Source organism: Vulpes lagopus, chromosome 10 (assembly GCF_018345385.1).
Source record: "Vulpes lagopus strain Blue_001 chromosome 10, ASM1834538v1, whole genome shotgun sequence".
NCBI lineage: Eukaryota > Metazoa > Chordata > Mammalia > Carnivora > Canidae > Vulpes > Vulpes lagopus.
Genome location: NC_054833.1, coordinates 54,292,257 through 54,318,739, shown reverse-complemented (window position 1 = coordinate 54,318,739; position 26,483 = coordinate 54,292,257). Strand labels below are relative to the sequence as shown.

The following is a 26,483-nucleotide window of genomic DNA, read 5'->3' as shown; positions in this document are numbered from 1 at the left end:
CCCTCCACCAGTTTTCCTGCCAGGAATGATGATACAGGAAGAACAAAGAGGAAGAGCAGAGAAATCACAAGTAAATTAGAACTAAATAAAAAACAAAAACAGTGGTTTCAGACCTTAGCAACAGCATCATCACGGCAGTAAGAGAGGACTCGTGAGGACCTAGGATGTGAAAGCCACTCTGATGAGGAATCCTGTCCCATGTGTAGGTCTGTGGCTAGTTTCCCATTCACTCCAATACTTCTGCTTGTACATCATGATCAATGCCCTTTGTTAGGAACTTTGTTGGGTTCAAGTTTGAATAAGATACATATTTTTAAAATGATGTAGGAAACATCCCACACAGTAGTTTTAATGAAATAAAGATAAATTTTTTAAAATAAAAATGTAATAAAGACTAAGTGGAGGTGCTAACTTGCAATACCCTTTGCATTGTCCTCTAGCCATTTTTTAGCCGAATGTACATTATTGTTCTTGGAGGTTAAGGAATATGCTCAGAAACACGTCTTTTCTATCAACTACCTAGAAAAGAAAGACATCTAGAGAATGCTTAAAAAGGAATACTTTGGTGATTGAATATTAACACCACATGAGAGGGAACCAGCTAATTTTCTCATTTTCAGGATAACATATAATTACCTAAATGTAATGAGGAATTAATGATGATATTAGTGTTAATATTCTGACAAAGAGAATTTATATTGAAGTTATTTAAGTGTACAACAGGTCATGTTGGTATTTCTAAACTACAGTGACTTTTTGAAATGTGCCGATGATTACAAGTTTACTATTAAAAAGTAAACATTAAATATGGTTTGAATGTTTTTCCTCAATCACAGCTGAATTCAAAACATCTTAAAGCTCTAATTATCATTACTGCTACTATTTTGTTACATGGTCATTCTCCATTGAACAAAAATTTAAAAAAATGGAAACAGGGGGATCCCTGGGTGGCGCAGTGGTTTGGCGCCTGCCTTTGGCCCAGGGCGCGATCCTGGAGACCCGGGATTGAATCCCACATCGGGCTCCCGCTGCATGGAGCCTGTTTCTCCCTCTGCCTGTGTCTCTGCCTCTCTCTTTGTCTCTCTGTGACTATCATAAATAAATAAAAATTAAAAAAAAATTAAAAAAAAATGGAAACATTCTTTTTCTAAAGTACATTGAAAGTTAAGAAACAAGTAAGCACCAACCCGTTATGTCATAACTTTTTGAAGATTTTATTTATTTGAGAATGAGAGAGCACAAGCAGGGGGGAGTGGCAGAAGGAGAAGGAGAAGCTGAGCAGGGAGCCTGATGTAGGTAGGACTGGATCGCAGGACCCTGGGATCATGACCTGAGCCAAAACCATGAGTCAACCCACTGAGCCACCCAGGGGCCTCCATAAGTTGCTTTTAACCTGTTTTTAATTTATTACACTAAATTTATTGAATCTATAAATGTTTCTTTCACAAATTATAAGTAATCTACAAACCTTTAGTAATAAAGTATGTGCCCTACACATCTGAATAATTCTTATATGGTTAAGACCTTGAAAGGGACCACAAGGCACAAAAGCATAGCAGCAAACTTTCTTAAAAATAAGTAAACACACACACATGTATATTTAGACTTGAAAAGTAAAGCCAAAGCCAAAAGTTATATAAAGCCAAAAGTTATCAAGAGATACTATATTATTTTCAGCATACAATATATAACTAAAATGCATCCCTTTTCATGAAAAAAAATCTTAAAACGGTAATCTGTAAAACCTATAAACTAAAGTTATAAATACAATGCACCCTAAAATTGCTTCCTGCTGGAAAATGACATAATCTTTTAATTGCATACTCAAAGTGAATGAACACATGTCCAGCCAGAGTTCGCACTTGCTGACGCTGTCTTTGCAAACATGTAGATTTATTTACGTGTGTTTTCTGTCCATTTTTGTCTCCTTAGAATAGAGAAAAACCACCAGTTGTGTTGCCAGCAGGTTGATACAGACTAAATTGTCAGGTCTCAAGAATTTCTTCAATTACATACTGTGTATACATTTATTGAAGAGGTTTTATCATGGTGTTTAAGCCTCAAAAATGGGCAATACTAAACCTCTCCAATGGGAAATCTTCAAACATACAAATAAAAGCTTGTATTTTCATCAAAGTACTGTCAATGTGTCTATTAATTAATTATCTGAAGAAATAAATGCTATTCATTTGCAACAGTGGAGGCACAATTACTGTATTATTGTAAAGGGAATGGAAGAACAGGAGGAAAATTAGTGGTTTACCTTCTATATCAGCTTTGAAAATTCTGCATCTTTCCTAAGTTGCTAGTTCAACTTCAAGGAACTTCAAGTAACGATTGCCCTGTCTTAATAAGTCTTGATTACATTTTTAAAGTAATAGGCACATATTTCAAGGAAGGAATCCAAACACAATAAGCTAATATATTTGCTTAATGTTGTTTAATTATTACATATGCTACATATATATGCATATTTATGCAGCTACCCCTTTTTCACAGAAAGGACATTTATTTGCTCTGCAAAGCAAGATGTGAGGGACACTTGGGTGACTCAGTGGTTGAGCATCTGCCTTTGTCTCAGGTCGTGATCCCAGGGTTCCGGGATCAAGTCCCACATTGGATTCCTTGCATGGAGTCTGCTTCTCCCTCTGCCTGTGTCTCTGCCTCTCTCTCTCTCTCCGTCTCTCATGAATAAATAAATAAAATTTTTTTTTTAAAGCAAGATGTGCAACTTTTTAAACCGTCAACTGACTGTACTAGATGAAACCATCAATTACCTGGATTTTTGGTGGCATTAAGGTTTTATAAAGAGGCAAATTATAAAGGGCATTATTGTGGATTTATTCCAAAAAAAAAAAAATAACTTCAGGGCTGTTAACTTGGCCGGCATGAAATCAGTGTCATCTTTTCTATTTTCTGGGTATTTAGGCTGTACAATGAGAATTGATTTTCTGAGCGATAGCCCCGAGACCTTGCAGAAATCTCACTTACCAAAGAAAGGTTCGATTATGTTCCCATATTGTGCTTACCACGGAAGAAAAAGCAAGAGAATATACTTCACAGCAACTCCTCAGGAGAAGTTATAATAACTTCCAGTTACTCGGATTTGTACATCTAGATAATTCAGACAGCCCATTTCTCAAGAGTCTGTGCAGCAGGAATTTATAGTATGGGAACATTTTATATTTAGGGGTATTTATATACACTCCCAATGATCCCTGAGTTTATTGCATAATCAGAGTAAGTTTTTAATTACAATTTTGAGGTAAGATAATTACACATATGGTGGTATCTGAATCACCCACAGTACCGAGTAAAATGAAAGAACCATACTATATATATATAGCCTCAGAAGGCTATGTTTGGCGTTACAAGATTCCAAGCTGTTTTGCAACAGATATTTTCGGCCTGCATGATGGCTGGACCAGAGGACACTAATCCTGATATCCTGAGTCATATTCTAGGGGATGATGACACTTAATTGGCCAGACCTTGAGGCTTTCTGCTTTCCATGGTGTGTTCTCAGAAAAGGATAAAATAGTACAAGGCACATAAATGCAAAATGCCAACAAAAGAATTACAGCGAGCTAATAAAACATACTGCACAAAGCTTAATTATGTTCAGTATCAAAGCAATGGTAATACGAAAAAAAAAGAGATGTTCGTTTCTTTTGATGTGAACCCCGGATTTTCGCTTTGCCAAAAAAATAGGAAAAGCCTATTCTACAAAAAATAATTTTGTCCACTGTTTAAGAAAACAAACCCCCAGAATTATGTCCCTAACTTATTAAAATTTAAAAAACAAACTGTTGAAAGCTGGTTGGTGGGAAGTAAAACAGGACATGGAACCTGAGCCTTGCTGGCTTCTGGCAGAATTGTTTGTCCATGGCGGGTGTCACCCCACAAGCTCAGCACGACCACGGCTGATCCCTGAGGAACTTACTGAGACGCGAAGAAAGAACTACAGAAGAAATTTATTAACTTAATATTGGGAGTCAAAGGGCCATCCACCTCTACAAATAGTGAAGATTGGCTCTAAATAATTCAGAATTTTCTACAGGAAAATTATAATGCTAGATTATTTCCCCCTGAAAGTTTATAAAATCCTCCTCATCCTGAAGGGCTGCTGCCTTTCTGGTTGAAGGTATGAAGTTGGGACCATGCACTTCTTGGCCCTGGGTCTCCACCGCATCCAGCCCCCCTGTGGCCGACTTCTTGCCATGTCTCTAAACCCAGCATGTTCAGGAAGCGTCCCTGCCTGACTCCCTTTTCACATTCTGCATTTGTTCTCTGGATAGTATTCATTTCTCTCCTGTTGTACTGACCTCTCTGGTATTATGTGTGTATATGTATATATGGAAGTGTGTGTGCATATGCATGTATGTGTGTATGCTTGTGTGTACATGTATGTCTATATGGGTGCATGCATAAGCACATATGTTATGCCTATCTATGTATGTGGGTGCATGTGTGTATGTATGTGTATATGCATGTGTGCGTGTATATGTGTGCATGTACATAAGTATACCCATCTATGTGTGCATGCATATGCACGTGTGTACGCCTGTGTATGTGTATACATGTTTTGTATCTGTATGTATATGTGTCTGCATGTGCACATGCACGTACATGTGTGTACATGCACACATGTCCATGTATGTGTGTATGTGTGCATGCATGCATGCATGTGTATTTGCGTGCACATGTGCATTTGTGTATACATGTGTGTGTGCATGCATAAGCATATGTGTGCATGCATCCTCTTTTAGACTGGCTCCTCTACAAGCATAGCTTGCACTTAACATTATTTATGCATGCCTCCCCAGAACATAGCATATGCTTCACATACGCTAGGCATTTAGTCAACATTTCCAATATAAATCAATATGAGGATGGAAATATAATGATAATTAGAGCAATGAATAAGATACAGTCCTTTACCTGAGACAAACACATGAGAAATGGAAACTAAAACAGTTCTTTAAGTTGATATAACCTCTAATGGTGCAGGTCTCCTGACAAACCTTGAAATAAAGAGGGAGGTGGGGCAAGGCAGAAGATGTTAACTATCTTTTGGTTTGTAATTAAACACACCTGGGGAGACCACACCCTGGAAGCAGGAGCTCCTCACACACACTGTGAGATACAGAGAAAAGGAAGTGGCACTCAAGGATTCTACCCAGCCACCATCTGCCCAGAAGGACTTCTCTACCAATGTTCTTAATGCCTCCACTCTGCTGTGTGTGGGAGGGTCCTGTGCCCTACGTCAGAGAGGGAGCCATTCACGGCCCTAAGAGGGGCATTCACGATCCATTTTACTCCAAAACCAACGTCAAACTGGTCTCCTCAAAGGTTCATCTCACACATCCATTGAAGGTAGGGTGATGGTGATGACCCTCTATGTCGTCCACACATTCTGTTCTTTCATGCAGCCCACATCCAATGTCTCAAGATGTCCCATCCATTCTACTCAATGATCTCTCTTATTCCCCACTGCATTCGCTTTGGTCATCCTTATATTTTCATCTTCTAGCAACAGTGCCCTCTCTAAACCAACAAGAAGGCATCTACCTGGCCCTCCTGCCACCATGTGTCCTTCATAGGTCATGAGAAACCTCTTCCTTAAATCAATTAAATAGAAAAAAATCATAAACACTTCCTTCAAATCTTTCCCATTTCCTTTTTTTTTCTCTTTTCTTTCCCTCCTTTTTTTATGTTTTTGGATGGAGGATTCTTGTGTATTAATACTATCTACATTCCTTGGATTCACGTATAACTCTAAAAACTGGTTCTAATTGTTTTCTTTCCAGCTTCACATCAGGCCATCCAAAATCATATACAAATTTCTCCTATGACGTTGGACGTCCTCCATTTTCCTGGAAAACAACAGGCCTTATTGTGAATTCTGGCTTCTGTTAAGTCTTGTCTGGGGTGTCTCACTTACCTCCTGTATTATGATTCCCTCATTTATCATCAATCCCCCCTCCGGAGAATGTGAGGTCATCACAGTAGGGCACCAAGTCTGACCCGTCTTTCATCCCAAGCACATAGCGTGATGCTCGCCATGCAGGGACCAAGCACCCCTGTATGGGTCTAAGGAGAAGCATGTAGAATACCACTCTCAAGTGACCAAGATGATGTTGTTTAGGAAGAGCTGAGATAATCTTCCAAATTGTGGGTGAGGCAGGGTGGGAAGGGCTGGCCTGGGAACCAGTGGGCGGAGCTGGGCACCTCTGTGGGAACACACATTCCAAGTTCCAAGAGTGCCATACAAGTGAGCCCTGGAACACCCGGGCCTCCTCAGGGTTCCGAGCCGCCAAGCAGCCGGCACTGCACTGGTGAGCAGCTGGGCCTCGTGCAGGAGTGAACAGACCGAAGCCCAGACACCACCAACGAGACCTAGCTCCAGGGAGCCAGAGGACACCCCGATGCCCTGTGCCCGTCTGGCCTGCCTGGGCCAATGTCATGCTGGTCACCGTGTACTGTGTGCGGAGGGACCTGTCCGAGGCGACCTTCTCCCTCCAGGTCAACCCTGACTTCGAACTGCACAACTTCCGCCTCCTTTGTGAGCTCGAGTCTGGCATCCCTGTGGACGAGATCCAGATCATCTTCATGGAGCGGCTCCTCACCGACGACCGCTGCTCCCTGGGTGCCTACGGCCTCAGAGACGGTGATGTGGTGGTGCTGCTGCAGAGGGAGAGCGCAGGGCCGCGGCCGCACGGACGAGCATCCGGCCTGCTGCAGATAGATTTCAACGGGATAGCCGTGCCGGGCACGTCCAGCTCACGCCAGCAGCAGCAGCAGCAGCAGCAGCAGCAGCAGCATCGGGCCCCCTCAGCGCAGCGGTCCCACGGCCTGGACTCCGGAGAGAAGATGACACCCACACAGGGACTGGACAGCCCCGCGTTGATCCGGAGCATGCTACTGTCCAACCCCCACGACCTGTCACTGCTCAAGGAGCGCAACCCGCCCCTGGCCGAAGCCCTGCTCAGCGGGAACCTCGACACATTTTCTCATGTCCTCATGGAGCAGCAGAGAGAAAGGGCCCTGAGAGAGCAGGAGCGGCTGCGCCTCTACACTGCCGACCCATTCGACTTGGAAGCTCAGGCCAAAATAGAAGAAGAAATCCGGCAGCAGAACATCGAGGAAAATATGAACATAGCGATGGAGGAGGCTCCAGAGAGTTTCGGACAAGTGGCCATGCTCTATATCAACTGCAAAGTGAATGGACATCCTCTGAAGGCCTTCGTGGACTCTGGAGCCCAGATGACTATCATGAGCCAAGCCTGTGCCGAGAGATGTAATATAATGCGGCTGGTGGACCGCCGGTGGGCTGGCATTGCCAAAGGGGTGGGCACGCAGAGGATTATTGGCCGAGTCCATCTAGCTCAGATTCAGATTGAAGGCGACTTCCTACAGTGCTCTTTCTCCATCCTGGAGGAGCAGCCCATGGACATGCTTCTGGGGCTGGATATGCTCAGGAGACACCAGTGTTCCATCGACTTGAAGAAGAATGTGCTGGTGATTGGCACCACTGGTACACAGACTCCCTTTCTTCCCGAGGGAGAGTTACCCCTGTGTGCCAAGCTGGTAAGTAGTGCTGGGCAACAAGAATCTCCAGACAAAGAAGGAGCAGATACTATTAAGCATTCAGTCATGGATTTAGGATGGAGAAAACATTGAAATGGATTATGAGTATGCCACCATCTTGAGGGAGCCTTAGGTCCTGGGAGATTCTAAGACATGAGCTCACTGGCAGTGTAATCATTAAAAACATCAGTAACAACCAAACCTGGCTTTGGGACTACCTTCTGAGATCCGTCACTGTGTAAATTATGATTGCTTGATCGTGGGCCCTCCTTCATTTCCCTATACAAAGATCACTGAACCGATTCCCAGGAAGGCTCTGGCGGCTCCAAGTAATTTCCAGATAATCCATGAAATGAAACCAGTCTCTTCCTTTAGAGACGCTGTCCCATCAGATTACAGGGTGCCTTGTCCAAAGCAGATGCCATTTTGCAGATGCTCTAGAAAAAGCCATCACTACAGACCCTATAAAACATCTATACAATGATTTCAAATCAGCACTCACAATTATTTATACTAAGAGAAATTTTTCCCAGATTTTGTTTTCTTTGGGAAAGTTCTTAGAAATGGTGAGTCAGTTATGCTCAAGTTGATTAATACATACAAATGTCTGTTTTGGACACTTATAAAGGCCAGTTTCCTTATATTTTATGTCTTCCCTTTCATTGGACTCCTGTGGACTCATGCTCGCTGCAATATGTCCCTACAGGCAATTTTTGCCACATTTGAGAAAATGGATTTTTCTCCTACGAAGTCTAAAATAATGTCCTCTTTCCCCTGCATTCAAAGAAACCCTGGTGATAAAACAAAGGCCAGCAAGTAGACTTTTTTTCTTTCTTTCTTTCTAACTATGGTGCATCTTGGAAGCCTAGTGGTTGTAACTGTGGGGCCAGTGGGCGGTAGGATCAGGCAGTGGTCCAGATCCCCTAATATTCATTTCAACTAAATCAGCTTTTTTTTTTTAAGTCTGCTTTATATATTAAGCTGCTACAGAAATATTGTTTGAACAAAGGGTTTCAGTGTTAAAGTAACATTTGAAAACCTCCGAAGGAGATGTCTGAGTCCTCATTTAATTCTATGATACATGCAAATAAAGCTGCTGTGCATGACTACTGAAAGATCCTGGACCCATTATGATCCATGGCTGACACACCTGACACAACAGATTCAGCTGCCTGAGACCACCAGACTAAGGGGAAATGTTTCAGGGCAGTAATCCATCAGGGCTGATATTAGAAAGAATGATGGATTCAAAGTCAAGAAATACATGTTCTGATTCCAGCTCTGTACTGGGCATTTCCATTTTATACAACTCTGATTTCTTGTCTATAAATTACTCTGGAGGGGAGAGCCATTTCCAGGTACTGAGACTACATCATGATCTAGGGCATCCTTTAAAAGTTATTCTCTTTTCCAACAAAATCTAAAGCCATTCAAAGCATTCCTTAAAGACTACGGAAAAAAAAAAATCCTTCCCTGCCATCAGCATTTGCCTTTCTGGGTCTGCTTCTTGGTGAAAGTAACCATCTTATTTCTGTAGAGTCACCTCTGCCCCTCCAGGTGCTGTTACTTCCCCTCACATGTTCTTTATAGGTGTTGCCATGCTCACAAGCCCCAACCTTGTTACAAGGCTTATACCCACTAAACCACTAAAAATGAGCATAAGCAATTCAATGCCTGTTACTAGATGAAAACTGACCCGATAAATACAAGGATTCCTTCACAGATAAAAATATGCCTGTTCCTCAGCAGTTTCTTTCCCCCAGACTCTGTTTCCAGGTACATTTATGTAAAACACATGTCTGATGTGTGTACATCATATGGAAATGCTCAGTGTAAGAGTTTGATATATAGCCTATCGAGATATTTAACCCATAAAAGCCAATCTAAAAATCATCAGATCTTTAATCTAAAAGAGGTTTGCATTGTATCAAATCTGAACATACCCATCTTCCCTTCTCAGAGGAACATCCCTTCTAAAGTAGCTACGATGGTTCAGGACCAGTCTCAAGAATAATTCTTTTTTTCTCATTTGGAGCTGAACTCTATTATTTCATAACTTCCAATAAATTTGTCTTCACTATTCCTTCTTCCAGAACATATTTAATTAATGTAATTTCTTTGCGATGAAATAAATAGTCCTTTTAATATTTGAAATCAATGTCATTTAAGTATTCTCTTTTGTAAGCTTTCACCAGATATTTAGCTATTTCTCATAGCATTAGTTTGGAGTCACCTAAACATATCTGTCAAGTTCCTTTGGACATACTCCAGCTTCTAAAAATATTACTTGAGTAAATGGGTTGAAAAATTAAAAATACTTTTATTGAACTGAAAAGCAATGATCTCAAAGAAAAATCAATAAACACAGTGAATTAATTAAGCAATGTCCTTCCTGATTAATTTTTAACATCTCTGTCTTTCAAATAAGAAAATATTTTAAAAATTAGTTTCATGGATTGAAATCTTGACTCAATCCTGTGTACACTTGAATAGATCCTAATCAATTAAATTTTAAGTGGATTAATTTTAGTAAAAGATAACATCTTTTGCATGTCTATCATGTAAATTAGGTGCTATGCAACATACCTTGCATGTATTACTGCCATTAATCCTCAGAATAAACTCTCAAAATAGTCACCATTAATCTTATTGAGGAGATGAGAAATTCAAGGCTCAGAATGATGAAACATTCAAATACCCAAAGCTTTGTGTTTTTAAAACTTTTTCTTGACTATCTACATTTTAGTTTGTGACCCAGTTTCACATACACATGCACACACATGCATACGTACACACATGTGCACACACACACACACACACACAACCAGTCTCTACCTCTGAAACAAAAAGATTCTTTAAATAATATGAAATGTTTTATCCTTCCTTGGTCTATTACTTTAAAAAATTATATTTTTATTATTTGAGAAAATATGCTAGACATGTCCCACTAATTTTATCCCACCAAAGTATCCTGACCCATAATTTGGGAAAAAACCTGAATCACCTACCAGATTGCTGAGTTCTGATTTCTGATTTCAAATGCCAAGTTCCTCCCACTATTCAACATATTCTTTATGTCTCACATTTGAGTCCTAGCTACCAGTAAAAATTGTTACAAAATGTCACTAACTTGGATTCTTGCTACTGTACATGACTAAACTGTGTACAGAAGATGGAGAGTTTTGCCCTTGAGTTTTCATAAAATGGGTGAGACTCAACTATACAGGGCCCCTCCCTTGCAGAAACAAATGCTTTCCTAGTTGCCAATAAATGCCCCCTGCTCTATAAGTAAAACAAAACCCAAAACCTAAACACCACCAATCAAAAGGACAACAGAGTAGCAGCCAGCAGAGCACACTCACCAATTATTTACTGAACACCAGGAAATAAGCACTGAGCCAAGTTGGTACAAGCATGGAAATGATTTACAGTCACAGACCCAAAGGTGAACATAACCTGGCAGGGCAGGGGAAAGGTGCCCATGGAATTAATAATATGCTGGTGCAAATGAAGGAAGGAATTTTATTTTGGGGTTATTTTTAAAATAAAAAACAAGCCAGTAAAATGCACTTTCAATATGTCTAAAATGACCATCACTGATGCTGGACAACAAAACAAACACACTCTCCTCCTAAAGTTTAGGTTGCTAATATACAACTTACAATATTTACTGTTGGAGATTATCCACTATTGGGAATTTACTACCTGGAAAACGTTGAGCAAATCTTCATTTAGAAATTGGGGTAAAGCACAAGACATGATGAAACTGGCCTAACACTGTTAAAGATAACAAGCTCTTTAAAAAATTCCATTAATCCCTTGGTTTCTCCTAATGTCCATTTAAATGCCCATCTTACCTAAAAGGCAATCACTATTGTTGATAAGCATGCATTTCAAGACTGTAGTAATGCATTCTACTAGACTTAAAGCAGAAGACTGATGTCCGAGATTTGCAGAACTTACAGCCTCAACTTCTTTCTTACAGTACCAGGTCATAGAATGTCTCATGTTCCTAAGGGAAAACCCACTCCCCCAAAAGAGAAAGAAATGGATGTATGCATGTATGAATTCACCTTCACTACAGACACTAAATGTGGCCCTTTTTTTCCTTTTATTTATTGAAGAGCCATAGAAAGCAAGAGACAGAACAGGAGCAGTGGGGAAGCAGGGGGCAGAGGGGCGGCAGCAGGTGGAGGCAGATGCCCTCTGAGCAGGGAGCCTGACCCAGGGCTGGATCTCAGGACCCAGAGATCATGACCTGAGCTTAAGGCAGACTCTTCACTGACTGAGCCACCCAGGTGCCCCTAAACGTTGCCTTTTCAGGCGAACAGTGCACTTCTTTCAGAGGATCATTGCTGACATCCAACACTCCATAAAGAAAAATGTGAGTGAGTGAATGGTCTGAGAGTGCTCTGGGATTCTCACCAGGGTTAGAAGGCTGGGGAAGATATTAATGAGTGCTAACATTCACAGAGGTTAACAAGAGCCTGGAAACCAAAGAGGAACAAAGGTAAAGGTCAGAGAAGGAAGAGGCGGAGGGAAATCCAAAAAAAAAACAAAAAAAACAAACCTGTGTTGCTTTTAAAACTAATTCTCTCTTGGTTGAACTGCTGTTTCACAAGGTGGGTGGGGACTGGGGTGAGATTAAGGATTCACCATGAAGCCCACAATACTTCATCCATCTTTGGCAAGCTCTCTAAAATGAAAATGTTCTCACATTCCAGCCTGAGTCAAACATGCTTTTGAACCCTGGCTTTTTTGCATGTCAGAGTCCCCCTCCCCCCTTTGAATCCCAGAATTTCTAAGGGTCTGCAGTCCTGCTGTGCTTTTTTCATGGATCCATTTAAAAGGCTGTGGAGATAAGCATACCTTTGTCTCTAATTACCACACTGAATGTTTTCTGAGGGTTGTTTTCTTCTTCCTCCCCACCTTTTTTTTTTTTTTTTTTTTAGGAAAGACTTGTATGAACCCAGCTTTTTTATTTCTAATCCGTAAGGCTTATTTTAAGAACATCATTAGAAAAATCATGAAATTCTAATTCATTAGAAAAATCATGAAATTCTAATTCTAATTCATTCAATTCTAAATCATAATTTCCTCCTCTGTTAAAGCCCATACGAGACAACATGGGCTGTGCTCCAGGTGGAGAGAAGGGTCTATTTTCCTACTGTTATCAATGGTGTGTCCCAATAAAATAGATATCGATTAACCAAAGAAGCATATTCCAGGTAAAATAATCACTGAAAGTCATCAAATACTCACCCTACAACATGAATCATGATTCTAAAATCTAACTTTACTAGCTTTCACTACAAGGACCTTGACATGAAGAAGGAAATTAATTTCAAATTACATTAGTTCACATAGTCTCCCTTTAAACCCATGTCGTGTCTAGGGATTTAATTAATCAGAAAGTACCAATGTTTTGCATTCATTGACATCACTAAAATTCAGTGTACTTTTTCAAGAGTTCAATCACTGTCCTATGTCATGCAGAACAACAAGGAAAAATAAGTTTTAGTCTTAGCCTTTAAAAGTCCGAAGTTAGAAGAGCTAGAAAAGAAATGCCAAGTAAATGGTTCCAAAATAATATTGAACACAGTGCTGAATCATGAAATATAGACTATGAGTTCAGGGGATGATCTGCATCCTGAGATGCTAACTACAACATGGCAGGATCTCTTGGACAAAATTTTACTGAGCACCTACTGTATGCCAGCACTACTCAGGGGCTGGATGTGTAGCAACAATTTTCTGGTGCTCAGCTGGCTCTGAGCTGCAGCCAGGCAAATAAAAGAATGTCAGCTCCTCAAAGATGGGTCATGCAGGGTTGCTTTGAGGTCACCCAGCTAACTGAGCCAGCTGGCATGTGGCAGATTCTTAGGGTGAACTTCAGGGTGAAGCCCGTGGTCTGTTTAAGCCTGGACCCACAGTGGCACTTGGCTCAACTTCTTCCTATTATGGGCTCAGTCCTGGGAGCGGGGTTTGACAAGTGTAAACAGATACTTCTCTCACAAAACTAATGAAAAGGCTTAGGGCTCACACAATGGATGAACAAACCACAACACAGGCAGAAAAAAATTAACTATTGAGATGAGTTAATTTAATGGAACATTGGTCACATACTTAAGCTCCAGAGAATTAGAAATGGGCTTCTCATGGACAATGAGATACCAACCAGATGGCAATTCCATCAATGTCTGGGGATTTTGAAAACCTGGAATGGGGCCCAAATTACTAACAAAACTCTAGGAAGTGCTGGGATCTTCTGATGTGACAATAATCTTTAGTCCTTGGTATTTTGTGTGAGGCAAATAGTACCTGCTTAATAAATATAGATTTAATGAATGAATAAATGCAGAAGTCCCACATTTATTAATAAGCTGATGTAGAGAAAGTGTGATTTTTAAAATTTTTATATAAAAATATGTAAGATATAACTTAATTATATATAGACAGATTATTTTTGTATAATTAGAATAAATACCTTCTGGGCTAATAACATGGTTGATATTTACATGTATGGATTTAAATATAAGTGATCCAAGAAATAATTTCTTTAGGTCCTTTCAATCTGGTAAAATTTCCAACTGCTCTACTTTAAGGACAATTTAACCAATGTATGCAACAGCTGAATCACTGCAGTTTGACAACCCACCATTTGGCTCCTGGCAATTCTCTCAGTTCCAGGCAAACCACAAGAGTTGGTCACCCTACAAGTTCTGGAAGTGGGTTTTCAATTGAAAGCACATGAGCATACTGTGTGTGGGCACCTCCACACAAGCTGCAGATTTGATAGGCCTGCAGAGTCGAGCCCCGTGTTGCCAGTATATGTCCAAAAATACGCTGGATTCACATAGGAGAAATAACTTTATTTAAACGCATTCCTCAAATATTTCTGGACTGGAGAGTTAACTACTTTAAAAATTGTAAGAAAACCATACTTAAAAGAAGTATTAAAAGAATTTTTTTTTAAGGTTTTATTTATTTATTCATGAGAGACACACACACAGAGAGAGAGAGAGAGAGAGAGAGAGGCAGAGACACAGGCAGAGGGAGAAGCAGGCTCCATGCAGGGAGCCCGACGTGGGACTCGATCCTGGGTCTCCAGGATCACGCCCTGGGCTGAAGGTGGCACTAAACCACTGAGCCACCCAGGCTGCCCAGTATTAAAAGAATTTAGCAAAAGAATCCTATACATTTTTTTCAAGAAAATCCACAATACAACTGAAGTTGACAAAGCTGTTTTGATTGGCAAGACTTCTTAGAAGTGGTGTGCATCTGTACTATGTAATATGAAAATGAAATGAGTGGAAGTTGATGTCAGAAAATGGCAGCATGGGGTATTCAAAATAAATATTTCAAATAACTGAACTTGGATTATCCCCCCAAAAGCACCAATAAAACAAAATTATACCAGTTTTACACTTAGATTGAATGTAAGTCTCAAAGTAAATCCCAGGTTTTGAATTTTAAGCTCTTTGAACAAAGAAGCAGATACTTCAGAAAGGAACACAAATGAATAATGATGTCACCCCCGCATTTATCTGAAGTTGCCATGGAGCTGTCAGGAGGGCAGGATGCAGTGAGCAGGACACAAGGTGGGACTGAGCAATGGGAGGCAGCAGGAGACAAGAGGGCTGTTGATGAACAGCTGTGCCTACTGACTGCAGGTGATCCCCGCAAGCAGCAGCTGTGTGGAGTATCTGGCTGAGGGGAAGAAACAGGGGAGGACCCCCAGGTCCATAGAAAGCTGTACAAAGGGGAAGGGAAGAAACAGGGGAGGACCCCCGGGTCCATAGAAAGCTGTACAGAGTGGGGGGCCAGGAGCACAGGAGAGCGAGCATGAACGGACAATAACATTGCCATGGAAGCAGAGGTCTGAGAAGGTTCTGAGGAAAACAGGTCAGTCGTTAATGTGCTGTGTACCGAATAACTTGAAGAAAAGCAAAATGGCAAAGTGAGACCTTTACCTTTGCCAGCAGGAGGACGATGAAGCTTGCAGCGAGTGTGGCTTTCACATGATTGTGGGAAGGAAGTGGAAGACTTTGGTGGAACCAGAAACATACACACAAGGCAGCTTTTTTATCCATTGAACCAGTTCTTCAATTCACTGTTTATTAATGTCTCTTCCAGCCTATCTCCTCAAAAATTTAGAATGAAATGATATTAAGAACAATTTTATATAAATATACTGAAGCCAGTGCTGCATTATTCAATCAGAAACAACTGCATAATGTCAAAGCAACAGATGAGCAATTAGTATATAACAGAAGCAAAGATATTCTCTGTTCGAACACTGCCAACTGCCATCACTTGGTATCCAGAGCAATAATTGGCAGAAAGCCACCTCACTGATATTCCATAAAGATACTGGGGTTTACATCCCATATGGTGAAGTCTCCCCTGTCAAGGCCTCATTATAGAATGACTCTTCAGTGTCTGGACTCAAAGTCTCATCATTAATACAAGAAACTAAAACAGTGCTTGCTCTTCTTCTCTAAGTGTTCAATAACCAAGCTTTATGAAAAATGCCAAAACCCTTCCATGTGCCCAACTCTCCAGTGATTAAATCAAATTGCTTTTAGCAAGCCATTTCATAAAAATTTCAAAAGAACAATGAGAATATACTGTTAAATGCTTTATTTTTTGAAAAGCATTCTAAACATATTTTAAGTTATAGCTCATACTATAAAGGTACATGTGGAAGTTTCAAATTCCCATTTGCACTGTAACTTTCTATGGCTCTGTGAAGGTCTAAAAAACCTGGCAACCAGCTAAACAGTCCTGTAGAAGGTTCAGAGAATAGGTGAATGATTCAGCATCCTTCGTTGAAATGCCATGAGGGACTCAGTGAAGGTGACCGGCCAGAGGAAATGCATCATGTTCATTAACAGGTAGCCCAAACAATGTACTAGTATGTAGCTAAGGTAAATCTGCTGTATCTTTGGTAGTGATTAAGAAGCACGGACTTATTTCAGTCTCCTAAAATACAAATGAATAAAATCTAGGTCACATCTTTGAGAAGACTCCAGCTTCTTGGACTCCATAAGCAGAGGAGTACTCAATGAAAACTGATGGGTCTTGAAGGAAGGCAAATAAAGAAATCAAGTTTAGCTTTAGAAGACATCGGGCAGGTTTCCTGAATGACGGGGGGTCCCATGCTGTGGATTGGTCAGGAAGAGGGCTAAGAATTTCTGGCTTGATTTGGCAGGATGGGTAGCTTTGGCAGGAATGACACTGTGGGTGCATTGGAGACAGGTGAGTCTGACGAGGCCAAGGATCTGCTGGTGGGCAGGAGTTGGGAGGGCCAGGACCACCAGCTCTCCAAGACAGACTGCTTCCAGGGAAGGTGAAAAACACTCTCGTAGATGAGGAGGCCTGTCTTACTATGGAAGTAGCTGAGTATACGTACATGTTGATGGGAGGAAGAAAATGAAGAGGCTGGCAAGAACAGGGGTAGCTCTGGAAGCACAGTCCTTGTGTGCGAGGAGGCAGTGGGGCCCTGGGAGCCAGCATCCCAGGCGGTGGCGGGGTGTCAGGCAGGATATCCAGGTGCGAATGCAGGCAGGCTGGAAGAACTGATGTGCCGACAGCTAGCTGCACTCTACCTTCTGTTCTCCCAGGGACAACAGGGAGCAAGACACCAGCTGAGCATGAGTGGAGGGCAGGTAGTGCCCAAAGATGGAAGAAAAGGAGACTGATTTTGGAGTAAGAAGGACTAGACTGTGTAAGAAAGGTAACTGAACTTCAGATGGTCCTGAAGTCCCGCTTAAGATCCCAGTTTCAGTATTTTAAGTAAAACTACCTCTGCTGGGGCAGTGGCTGGCACAGCTGGGGAAGCATCTGACTCTTGATTTCAGCTCAGGTCATGATCTCAGGGTGGTGAGATTGAGTCCCGTCTGGCTCCGTGCTCAGTGGGGAGTCTGCTTGGGTTCTCTCTCAGCCTCTGCTTCTCTCTCCTTCTCTTAAAATATCCCAAAACACACAAAAATAGCTAGGCTAATAGAAGGAACACTAGACAATGAAAGCGGATATTCTGGTTCTAGTACTGATTTTGTAGCTTTTAAGACATGAGCCTCTAGCTAGGCCCAATGCCAAACCTCTTTGGGCCTCAGTCTGTTCTTTGGTAAAATGAAAAGGTTGTAGGTCTGTACCACTCAGATGTATCAGAGTTGTGTGCGGCTCTCTGGGTTGTCCCAGTGACTATGGGCATCTAGAACGCTAGCTCTGGGCATGCTCCACATCTCCTAGTATATGGAAGAGTATTGAAAAGCCAACAACCGCCCCTTCCAAATCTCCACAGTGCCCACCCTCAGTGGGGAAACAAGGGTGGAGGATCACCCCAGAGTGCTCCCAACTCTGAAACCCTCACTGTAGCTTGAGGTGTCAATATATTAGCGGAAGCTTTCTCAGATGGGTAAACGGTATGTCCACTTAATCCACCACCACCAATCCTCACTCTCAACCCTCAAAGCAGTTTCTAGGCTGAAAATAGGCTGTGAGCCAGAGAAAATGAAGCTGGGTCTGTCCTTGCTATTTCCTCAGTCCTTAGAGGTACTAATAATCAGGGAACAGATTAAAGCCAGGAAAAGGAATAGACAGCACAGGGTGATCCAGAAGTGAAAAACCAGCTCGCCATTATTATGGAAACCATCATCATTAATGAACATAATAATTGAGCAGAAGTGCATGCCCAGTAGTAGCAAAAAAAAAAAAAAAAAAAAGTGGTATTTAGGTATTGCCGGCATGGTATTAAATAGCATCTCACTACCATAAAATGAGAAGAATTAATTTTAATTGTATTGACCGTAAGGCCTCCAACATGAACTGAGAATTAGTTGACAAGGACAGGGCAATTATTAAAGGCAATATATCAAATTCTACTCAAATGATCAGTGGGGTGCCACAGGCACTGCTGTGAGTGACCTTTCTAGTTGACACCTTCATTAATGATGTGTAAGAGGAGAGCCAGCATGCGAATGGACTTTCAGAAATGATTCTACCATAAGAGTTATTCCAAATGCAAGCCTTCAACATCACAGTAATAACTTGAGTAGAAATGAATACAAAGGTTCTTGGGAAGATTTAAAATTCAAGACAGGCAATTATACAGTGAGATAACACAGACGGGTAAAGTTCTAAGTGAAAATCTTAAAAAGTAGGATGATGCAAGGTAGCAGACTATCCCACCCCTGAATCTGCTACTTTGACATATTGATTATTTTGAGTTAAAGTTACTTAAGAAAGAGCCAGAATAGGAAAAAACCTTTGGCCTTCCTTCACCCCACAGAGCAGGAACTAAATTTCCCATGCACAAGGTACCCTCCTCCTGCAAGCAGGGTAGAAGGCATCCCTATCACCAGAGATAGGGCTGAGAACTAAGTAAAAATAAGCCTTGCTACTTTTTTACTAATTTGCTACCCCAAGCCCAAACTGCTTTATCTTGCCATATCTTCACAGATTTATTGTTTTCTTGTCAAAAAGGTATAAAAGCTGCCTACTTCAGTCACTACTTTGAATCTCATATCTTTATGGCTTCCCATACATGACAAATGAAATTTGTTTTTCTCATTAATCTGTCCTATGTCTAATTATTAGATCAAAGAACCTAGAAGGGTAAATGGGAAAAGTTTCCTCCCCTACAATGGTGATTCCTGAGGGGTAAAAAACCCCCAATATTACACAATTCCCAAATAGTTTTATTACTGACATGTATTTGAATGAAAATGCCTGCCAGCTATTATAAACACTACTGTTGTGTCTACAGAATATAATCAAATATACTACAAGTATATAAATAGCCATATACTTTTTTTTTCTTTTTCAAAAAATTAAAACAAATTTTTGATATACATCTTTAATTGGGGTAAAAGTCACATAACATGAAAATAATCTTTTTAAAGTGAACAGTTCAGTGGCAATCAATCCAGTCACAATGTGGTGCAATCATCACCTCCATCTAGTTCCAAAACATTGTCATCACCCCAAAAGAAAACTGTGTACACACTAGGCACTTGCCCTGTGCCCCACCCTCCCCACCACCGTATTAGCTGCTGGCAACCACCAATCCTTGTTTTGTCTTTATGGATGTGTAGAGAAAGTCAGAAAAGATCTTTTTTTCCTGTTTTAATCTACATCTCCACTCTGTGGGATCTTTATTCTAACTATGTCTGGCACAGAATTTCTGTTTTTATTCACTGACAGAAACACAGTGAAGTAATTTATGAAACAGAATATGGGTCTTAACTGTAATTTTCCAGGCTATGATTTTTAAGTCATACTTTCTTCTATTATTTGGTTTATATGCTTATGATTTAATTGACCAGATACTTTCTTATTATGAAACCTGGAAGGTGAGCTTCTCTTAAGAATCTCAGTGTATTCAACTGAAGTGGGATAGCAATCTAACTTGATTTCCTAACGATACCTTTGAGGGAAGAAATAGGCCTTTTTTATATTGCAAGAGTTTTCAGAAAGAATAGTAAGAAGCTAAGAGTCCATTTACAATGTATAAATTTTCCTCCAAGGAGAGATTATTTTGTTCTCTCTTGTATTTTAGATAGTTGGGTAAAAACACTATGCAAAATAATTGAAATTTAACTTTTTGCTGTGTCCGTTTTTCATATATGTGTATTTTAAAGTTTGTGGTCATTTTATTTACTCACTTAACTCATTCTTGCAGAAACTAATCACTGCCCAAAGAGCTTTTAGAATGCACTTTAGCTTATTACAAAAATGCTCCAGATGGGTATATCATTCCTACTAAAATGTACTAAATAGCTGTAATAGCTATAAATTGAAGATAAATTATTTATATCTTTCAACACAACTGTAGTCTTCTATAAAACTAAATTGTAGCCACATAAAAATAAACTTTTTTTTTGCACAAATCAATTAATTGGCATATAGTTTGTAATAGATGGTACAGAATGAGAAATACATGTATTCAACAAGGTAGGATTTTATAAAAACTTGCATAATCCAGAGAAATGGAGCTAGATATGATGCCAAGACACAAAAACAACACATGCTTGGTCTAAAATTTGATGAATCCATGCAAATGGATGAAACAATGGCCCCAAATTCCTGAGGTCTCCAAACTGCAGGGCAATCTTGGTTGTGAAGCCACTCAGCCACATAACAGAGGTAAAAGAGACTTGCAGCAAGAGGTGGAACAGAGACATTTACAAAGGAAGAAGATTAATGAATTACAGAGGAAGCAAAAGGCCAGCAGAGAAGGAGGCATGATGCTCTCCACGTGCTCAACTCACCAGGAGCCCACAAGACCCACCATTCCAACAGTGGGAGCAGACAGGTGGTCCTCAGGGAGCTCACATCATACACTACAGCAGCAAACACCACCACACATGGATGAGGGGGAAATGATTACTGCAACGAACGAAGAAGATTTCCTTGTTTGTGGGAAATATGGTTTTGGCAAAATGGCGTCCTTCGTAGTTTGCTTCAGTGCTCTCACCCGCAAGTTCACTGTTGACCTTCAGCAGTGGCAGTGTTTTAACTTCTTAATTATACCGGATGTTGGTCAAAGAGTGAGGACATAATCTACTTTCCCCATTAAATAATTTAAAAGAAACAGGTCAATCATAACAAGAAAGCAGGCAAAATTCCTGAGCAGGTCACAGAAAGACATACGAGAAATGACTAAGAAAAGTGAACTAATGTTCAGTCTCATTAGAAACAAAATAAACACATGAAGTACTGCTGGTAATGGGCCCAGCCACGTCTCTGGATGAAGTGCTCAGAGTAGAAATGGAGAGAAGGGGATTCAGGTGGTGATGAATACACAGGAGAGGAAAAAGCAAAGACAAGGAGTGTGGAGATCCTCTTTAAATCACTTCCTTTCAGAGGAAGAGACATACCATGCTAGCTGGGGGTTGGGGGGTGGCAGAAGGACAGAGGAACAGTGTACACTCCTAGGGCTTCACCTGGGAGATACTTGAAGACATTCATATGTGAATGAAGTCACCACTAGAAGTTAGAGACTGACATGAAAGACATGGCACCAGGGCCAGGAGAGGAGCAGGTGTCAGAGGAGGCCCAGATAGAGGCAAGAGGAGGACGGTGCCTTGGGTGCAGCAAGATCCTGATTATTCCCATGGCCCATGTGTCACCCTTAAACTAAGAACAACAGAAACTTCTTAGAAAATGTTATGCAAATAGCATGTGGCATCTAAAAGTTTTATTTTAATTTAAAATTTTTAACACAAACACTACCTGCTACTACTATTGGATTTCATGCAAATGTCATGCCTGTTCAAAAGCAAATTCTCTGTCAGGAAAAAGGATGCCCCACTTCACTGTAACCCAGCACAGCAATTCATTCCAAAGAGGAGTTAATATATATATTACATACTATTTAACATATAAAGAACATACACTTATACATTCAAGTTTGAAACATCCCCCCTCCCCCCACACACCCTCAGTCTGGCAAGTAAAGTCAGATTCGGCAGCAGGTATTTATCAGAAAGAATGTAGATTTTAAGCATCAACAGAGACATGGGTTTGAATCCCTGCCCTTCTTAGTTTCTAGCTCATTCTTTTTGTTTTGTTTTAATTTTTTAAATTAATTTTTTTAGAGTGAGAAAGAGAGATTGCATGCATGTGGGAACATGAATGGTAGCAGGGAGGGGCAGAGGGTGAGAGAGAGATAATCTCATGCAGATTCCTTGCTGAGTGCAGAGCCTGATGTGGGGCTCCATCCCATGACCCTGAGATCATGACCTGAGCCAAAATCAAGGATCGGACACTTTACCAACTGAACCACCCAGGCGCCCCAGTTTCTAGCTCATTCTTATCCATTGCTGTATGTTTAACATTATAGTGTCTGGCTTAATAAATATTTGCAGAAAGAATAAATGAATCAAGTTTTTTGACTTGAGATTTGGGACCCTTATCTGTAAATGGAACTAATAAACCTCCTATCTCAAGTACATTACAAGGAATAGAAATAACATATTAATGTGGTAATACAGTGTCTGGCACTTATTTGGAACTATGTGGTAAATATCTTTCATAGTAAAAGTAAAAAAAAAAAAAACTATTTGAAGACTTAAGAGAAAGTTTAAATAAATCAGAACTTAATTTTTCTTAAAATCTGAAAATCACCCTGAGTGGGATCAGTTTAAGATAGTTTTTACTTGGAGAAATGTTTCCAGAATTTTTACTGAAGTGACATAATAGACACTTATGTGTTCCTTCCCCAGTGTGAGTTCTCTGAAGGTGCCAACTACCATGTCCAATGTGCTGCAGAAACAACTCCTGAAGCACAATCATAATAGAACTGTTGCCATAGAAACAGTATTTCTCCACTTTGCTCTCTTCATTTGGATGTGTTTCCTTCATAGGAAAGTAAGAAAGAACACTCACACAAATAAAAACAGTGAAAGCAATTTCTCTTTCTCATTTAAATTTTTCTTTTTTTTTTTGGCCTTTTAAAATAACATGCCTAATAAAACACAGACTCAACAAACAGAAGCTAAATATTCATCCCCACCTCAAAGTTAAAAAATTAATCTGATGACATGGATATAAAATTGGTAAAAATCCTGTTACCCTAAAGCTGATCATGAGTTTTCCTTGTATAAAATCTAGTCAATAATACAGTTTTAAAAATAATAATAATAAGGTTTTAAAAGCATGGAATAGAAAAGACAGAGTTACCCATACACGTCAGATTCATCTACAATTCTAAAACCGTCAGTCTAAATTGTGTCTTTTGTATACTCCTTCCTGGTGTTGTATATGACTAGTTAACACAAAGCAGTGTTCTTCTCTGCACAGGTCTTTGGATGTTCATAGTGGGTTGTGGAGGGTCCAGGGAGAGGTACATTCAAGTCCTTACACTGGGTAGCTGGGAATGTGGCTTTATTCAGAAAGAGGGTCTTTGCATATGTAATTAAGTTAAAGGTCTTGGGATTAGGTCATCCTGGATTTGGGGTGTCCGATAAGAGAAAGGAGTGAAAGACCTGGTACTCAGAGGTGCAGAGAGGAAGGCCAGGTGAAGAGCAGGCCCACCTGGAGCAGTGTGGCTCCAAGCCAGCAGTGGGGTGGAGGTGTGGGGGAGGTGGGGAGGTGGGGGTGGGTGGGTGAACACCCAGGGTGGTTGGGAGCCCCAGGAGCTGGAGACACTGAGAGGAAGCCGTCTTGTTGATACAGATTTTTGAACTGCCGGCCTCACAACTGTAAGTGCACACATTTCTGTTGTTTTAAACCACCCAGTTTGTGGTGATTTGTTACAGCAGACCCAGGGAGCTAACAACACAGCATTCAACAGGAAAGGGAGGTGAAGGAAAGGGAACTTTGTGGAGCTCCAAGTGCTCTGTGTTTAACCACATTTACTCTCACTGAATCTTGGGGGAAATCCCCCCTTTGACGGGGGAAGAACTTCAGGATGAGAGAAGGTATGTTCTCCAACATCATCCCCACTCTTAGAACCTAAGAGAATACTAGTTCTGATTAATTATGGATTAACGTGAAAGATCTTTTGGTTGTGGGGTGTTGTAACCATGACATGCTTTTTAATAAGCATGTTTGTCAATATCACGACAGTCACTTCTAAGTAAACTCATCAAAAGTTGCATTTTAAGACAATATTTTCTTTCTATATTTGTATTTTCGTATACGAAGTTTAAAACAATTATCTCATAAAAAATCAACCACATTTTTAAAGGATTAGCATTAATATTTGAAAATTACATTTTAAAATTTTCAGCATCAAAGAACATAAAGTTCTTACAAATGAATCTAACAAAATATGTACAAAATTTATATGCAGTAAACTACTAATCACTGAAAAGAAAAAATAAAGAACTCAATCTTGTTGTCAATTCCTCCCAATTTTATATGTAGAATCAAAGTAATCCCAATCAAAATTCAGCAGCGTTTTTTAAATTAAAATGGACAATATGGGGCACCTGGATGGCTCTGTCCATCAAGTGTCCAACTCAGGTCATGATCTCAGAGTGATGGCATTGAGCCCTGTGTTGGGCTCTGTGCTCATTGGGGAGTCTCCTTGAGGATTCTCTCCCTCTCCCTCTGCCACTCACCTGTCCTCTTCTCTTTCTCTCTCTCTCAAATAAGTAAATTTTTTTTTAAATCTCACAGTATGATTTTATAATTTATAAATAAAGGGCTTAGAAAATCTAAAATAATTTAGGAAAAAAAAAGTTGGAAATTTCATAACATCTGATTTCAAGACCAATCTGCAGTAATTAAGATACTTTGGTATTAGTATATCAACAGCTATATATATCTGTGGAATACAATTCAGAGTACAGAAATAGACCCATACATATGGTCAGTTGATTTTGAACCCATTCACATATGGTCAAAATAATCTAACGATAAAGTTCTGTCTTTTTAACAAGTGGTACTGGAACCAAAAGGCATCCATACATTAAAAAAAAAAAAAATGACTCAAATAGATCGTAGGCCTAAATGTGAAGCCTATTAAACTTCTAGAAGAAAACACAGGAGAAAATTTTCATGACGAAGATTGGGTAAAGACTTCTTAGATAGAATACAAAAGGCATGAATCATAAAAGAAAAAAAACTGATAAATTGGACCTCATCAAAATTAAAAACTCTCAGAAAACATTTCAAGAAACAGAAAAGACAAACTTTAGACACAGAGAAATTATTTACACAATGTGCATGTGATAAATATACATACATGTAGTAATCTTATATATAAATATAAATATATATATAAATCTTTTACAATTTAATGATAATTTAAGAAAAACCGAAAACAAGGTGGACAAAGATGTGAAGAGACAGTTACCTAAGAGGAGTTATGAGTGGTACATAAGCACAAGAAAAAAATGCTCAACATTACTAGTCTTTAGGGAAATGGAGATAAAACCACGGTAAGATTTCAAGACACAAATACTAGAGTAATGAGCTAAAATGATAAAACATGAGCAACTGACAACACCGAGTGCTGGTAAAGACATGAGACATCTAGAACTCATGCACTGCTGGAAGGCAGGCACAAAGGAAGGGCTGTCTTGGAAAATGGTGGTTTGGAAGTTTCATATAAATAGCTACTTATCACATGTGTGATAATTATTGCACTGAGGGGATGACATCACAGACCTGCACACAACTATTCATAGTTCACAGCAGTTTAATCCATCATAGCCACCCAAATGCCCATGGGCATTTGAAAGGATAAGTAAATTATAGAATTTCCATGCCATGGAAGACCGCTCAGCAGTAAGAATGAATAAATGGGAGACACATGCAACAACACAGATAGGTCTGCAAAGCAGGTGCTGAGTCAAAGAGTCCAGACACACAGACTACACACTGCATCACCTCCTCTGTATGGTATTTCTTAAAAGGCAAAACTACAAAGACAGAAGACATATCAAGATGGCCAGAACACAGAAGCGGGAGAGAGGACCAACTACAGAGGGCTCCAGGGTACATTTTCAGGTGACAAAAACATTCCCTATCTTGATTGCACTTGTGGCGATGCATACAACTGTTGACATTTGTCCAAACATGTCCTGTACACCGAAAAATGGTGAATTTTACTAGGTGCCAGTTATACCTCAAGATATCTGCCTCAAAAAAAATTAATAGTAAAACAGAGGTAGGGAGATTCAGAGTAGCTGCAAAATAGTATTTGTCCTTCTGTTTCATTAACCCAGATGTGTTCTCTAAAAAGTCTGACATTACCAAGCAAATATAAATCCTAACCATCCCTAAACAAATATAATTTTTATATGTATCTTCTACTCAAAAATAAACAATTTTTTAAAAAGATTGTATTTATTCATGAGAGATGCAGAGAGAGAGAGAGAGAGGCAGAGACACAGGTAGAGGGAGAAACAGGCTCCTTGTGGGGAGACTGATGTGAG

The 26,483-nt window shown here is 40.1% G+C and overlaps 2 protein-coding genes across 4 annotated transcripts in view; one reads left to right on the top strand and one right to left on the bottom strand.

Moving 5' to 3' along the window:
* PDGFD (platelet derived growth factor D) overlaps positions 1-26,483 on the bottom strand; it is a 224,167-nt gene that overhangs the window by 101,495 nt on the left and 96,189 nt on the right. The gene's annotated exons all lie outside the window — the stretch shown is intronic.
* DDI1 (DNA damage inducible 1 homolog 1) lies at positions 5,055-7,914 on the top strand. Its single transcript, XM_041770303.1, has one exon. The coding sequence runs from the start codon at positions 6,466-6,468 to the stop codon at positions 7,681-7,683; it is 1,218 nt and encodes a 405-aa protein (XP_041626237.1). The 5' UTR covers positions 5,055-6,465; the 3' UTR covers positions 7,684-7,914.

Bases quoted from the DNA above. Each gene is read 5' to 3' on its own strand.
- DDI1 (XM_041770303.1), top strand. From the start codon at position 6,466: ATGCTGGTCACCGTGTACTGTGTGCGGAGGGACCTGTCCGAGGCGACC.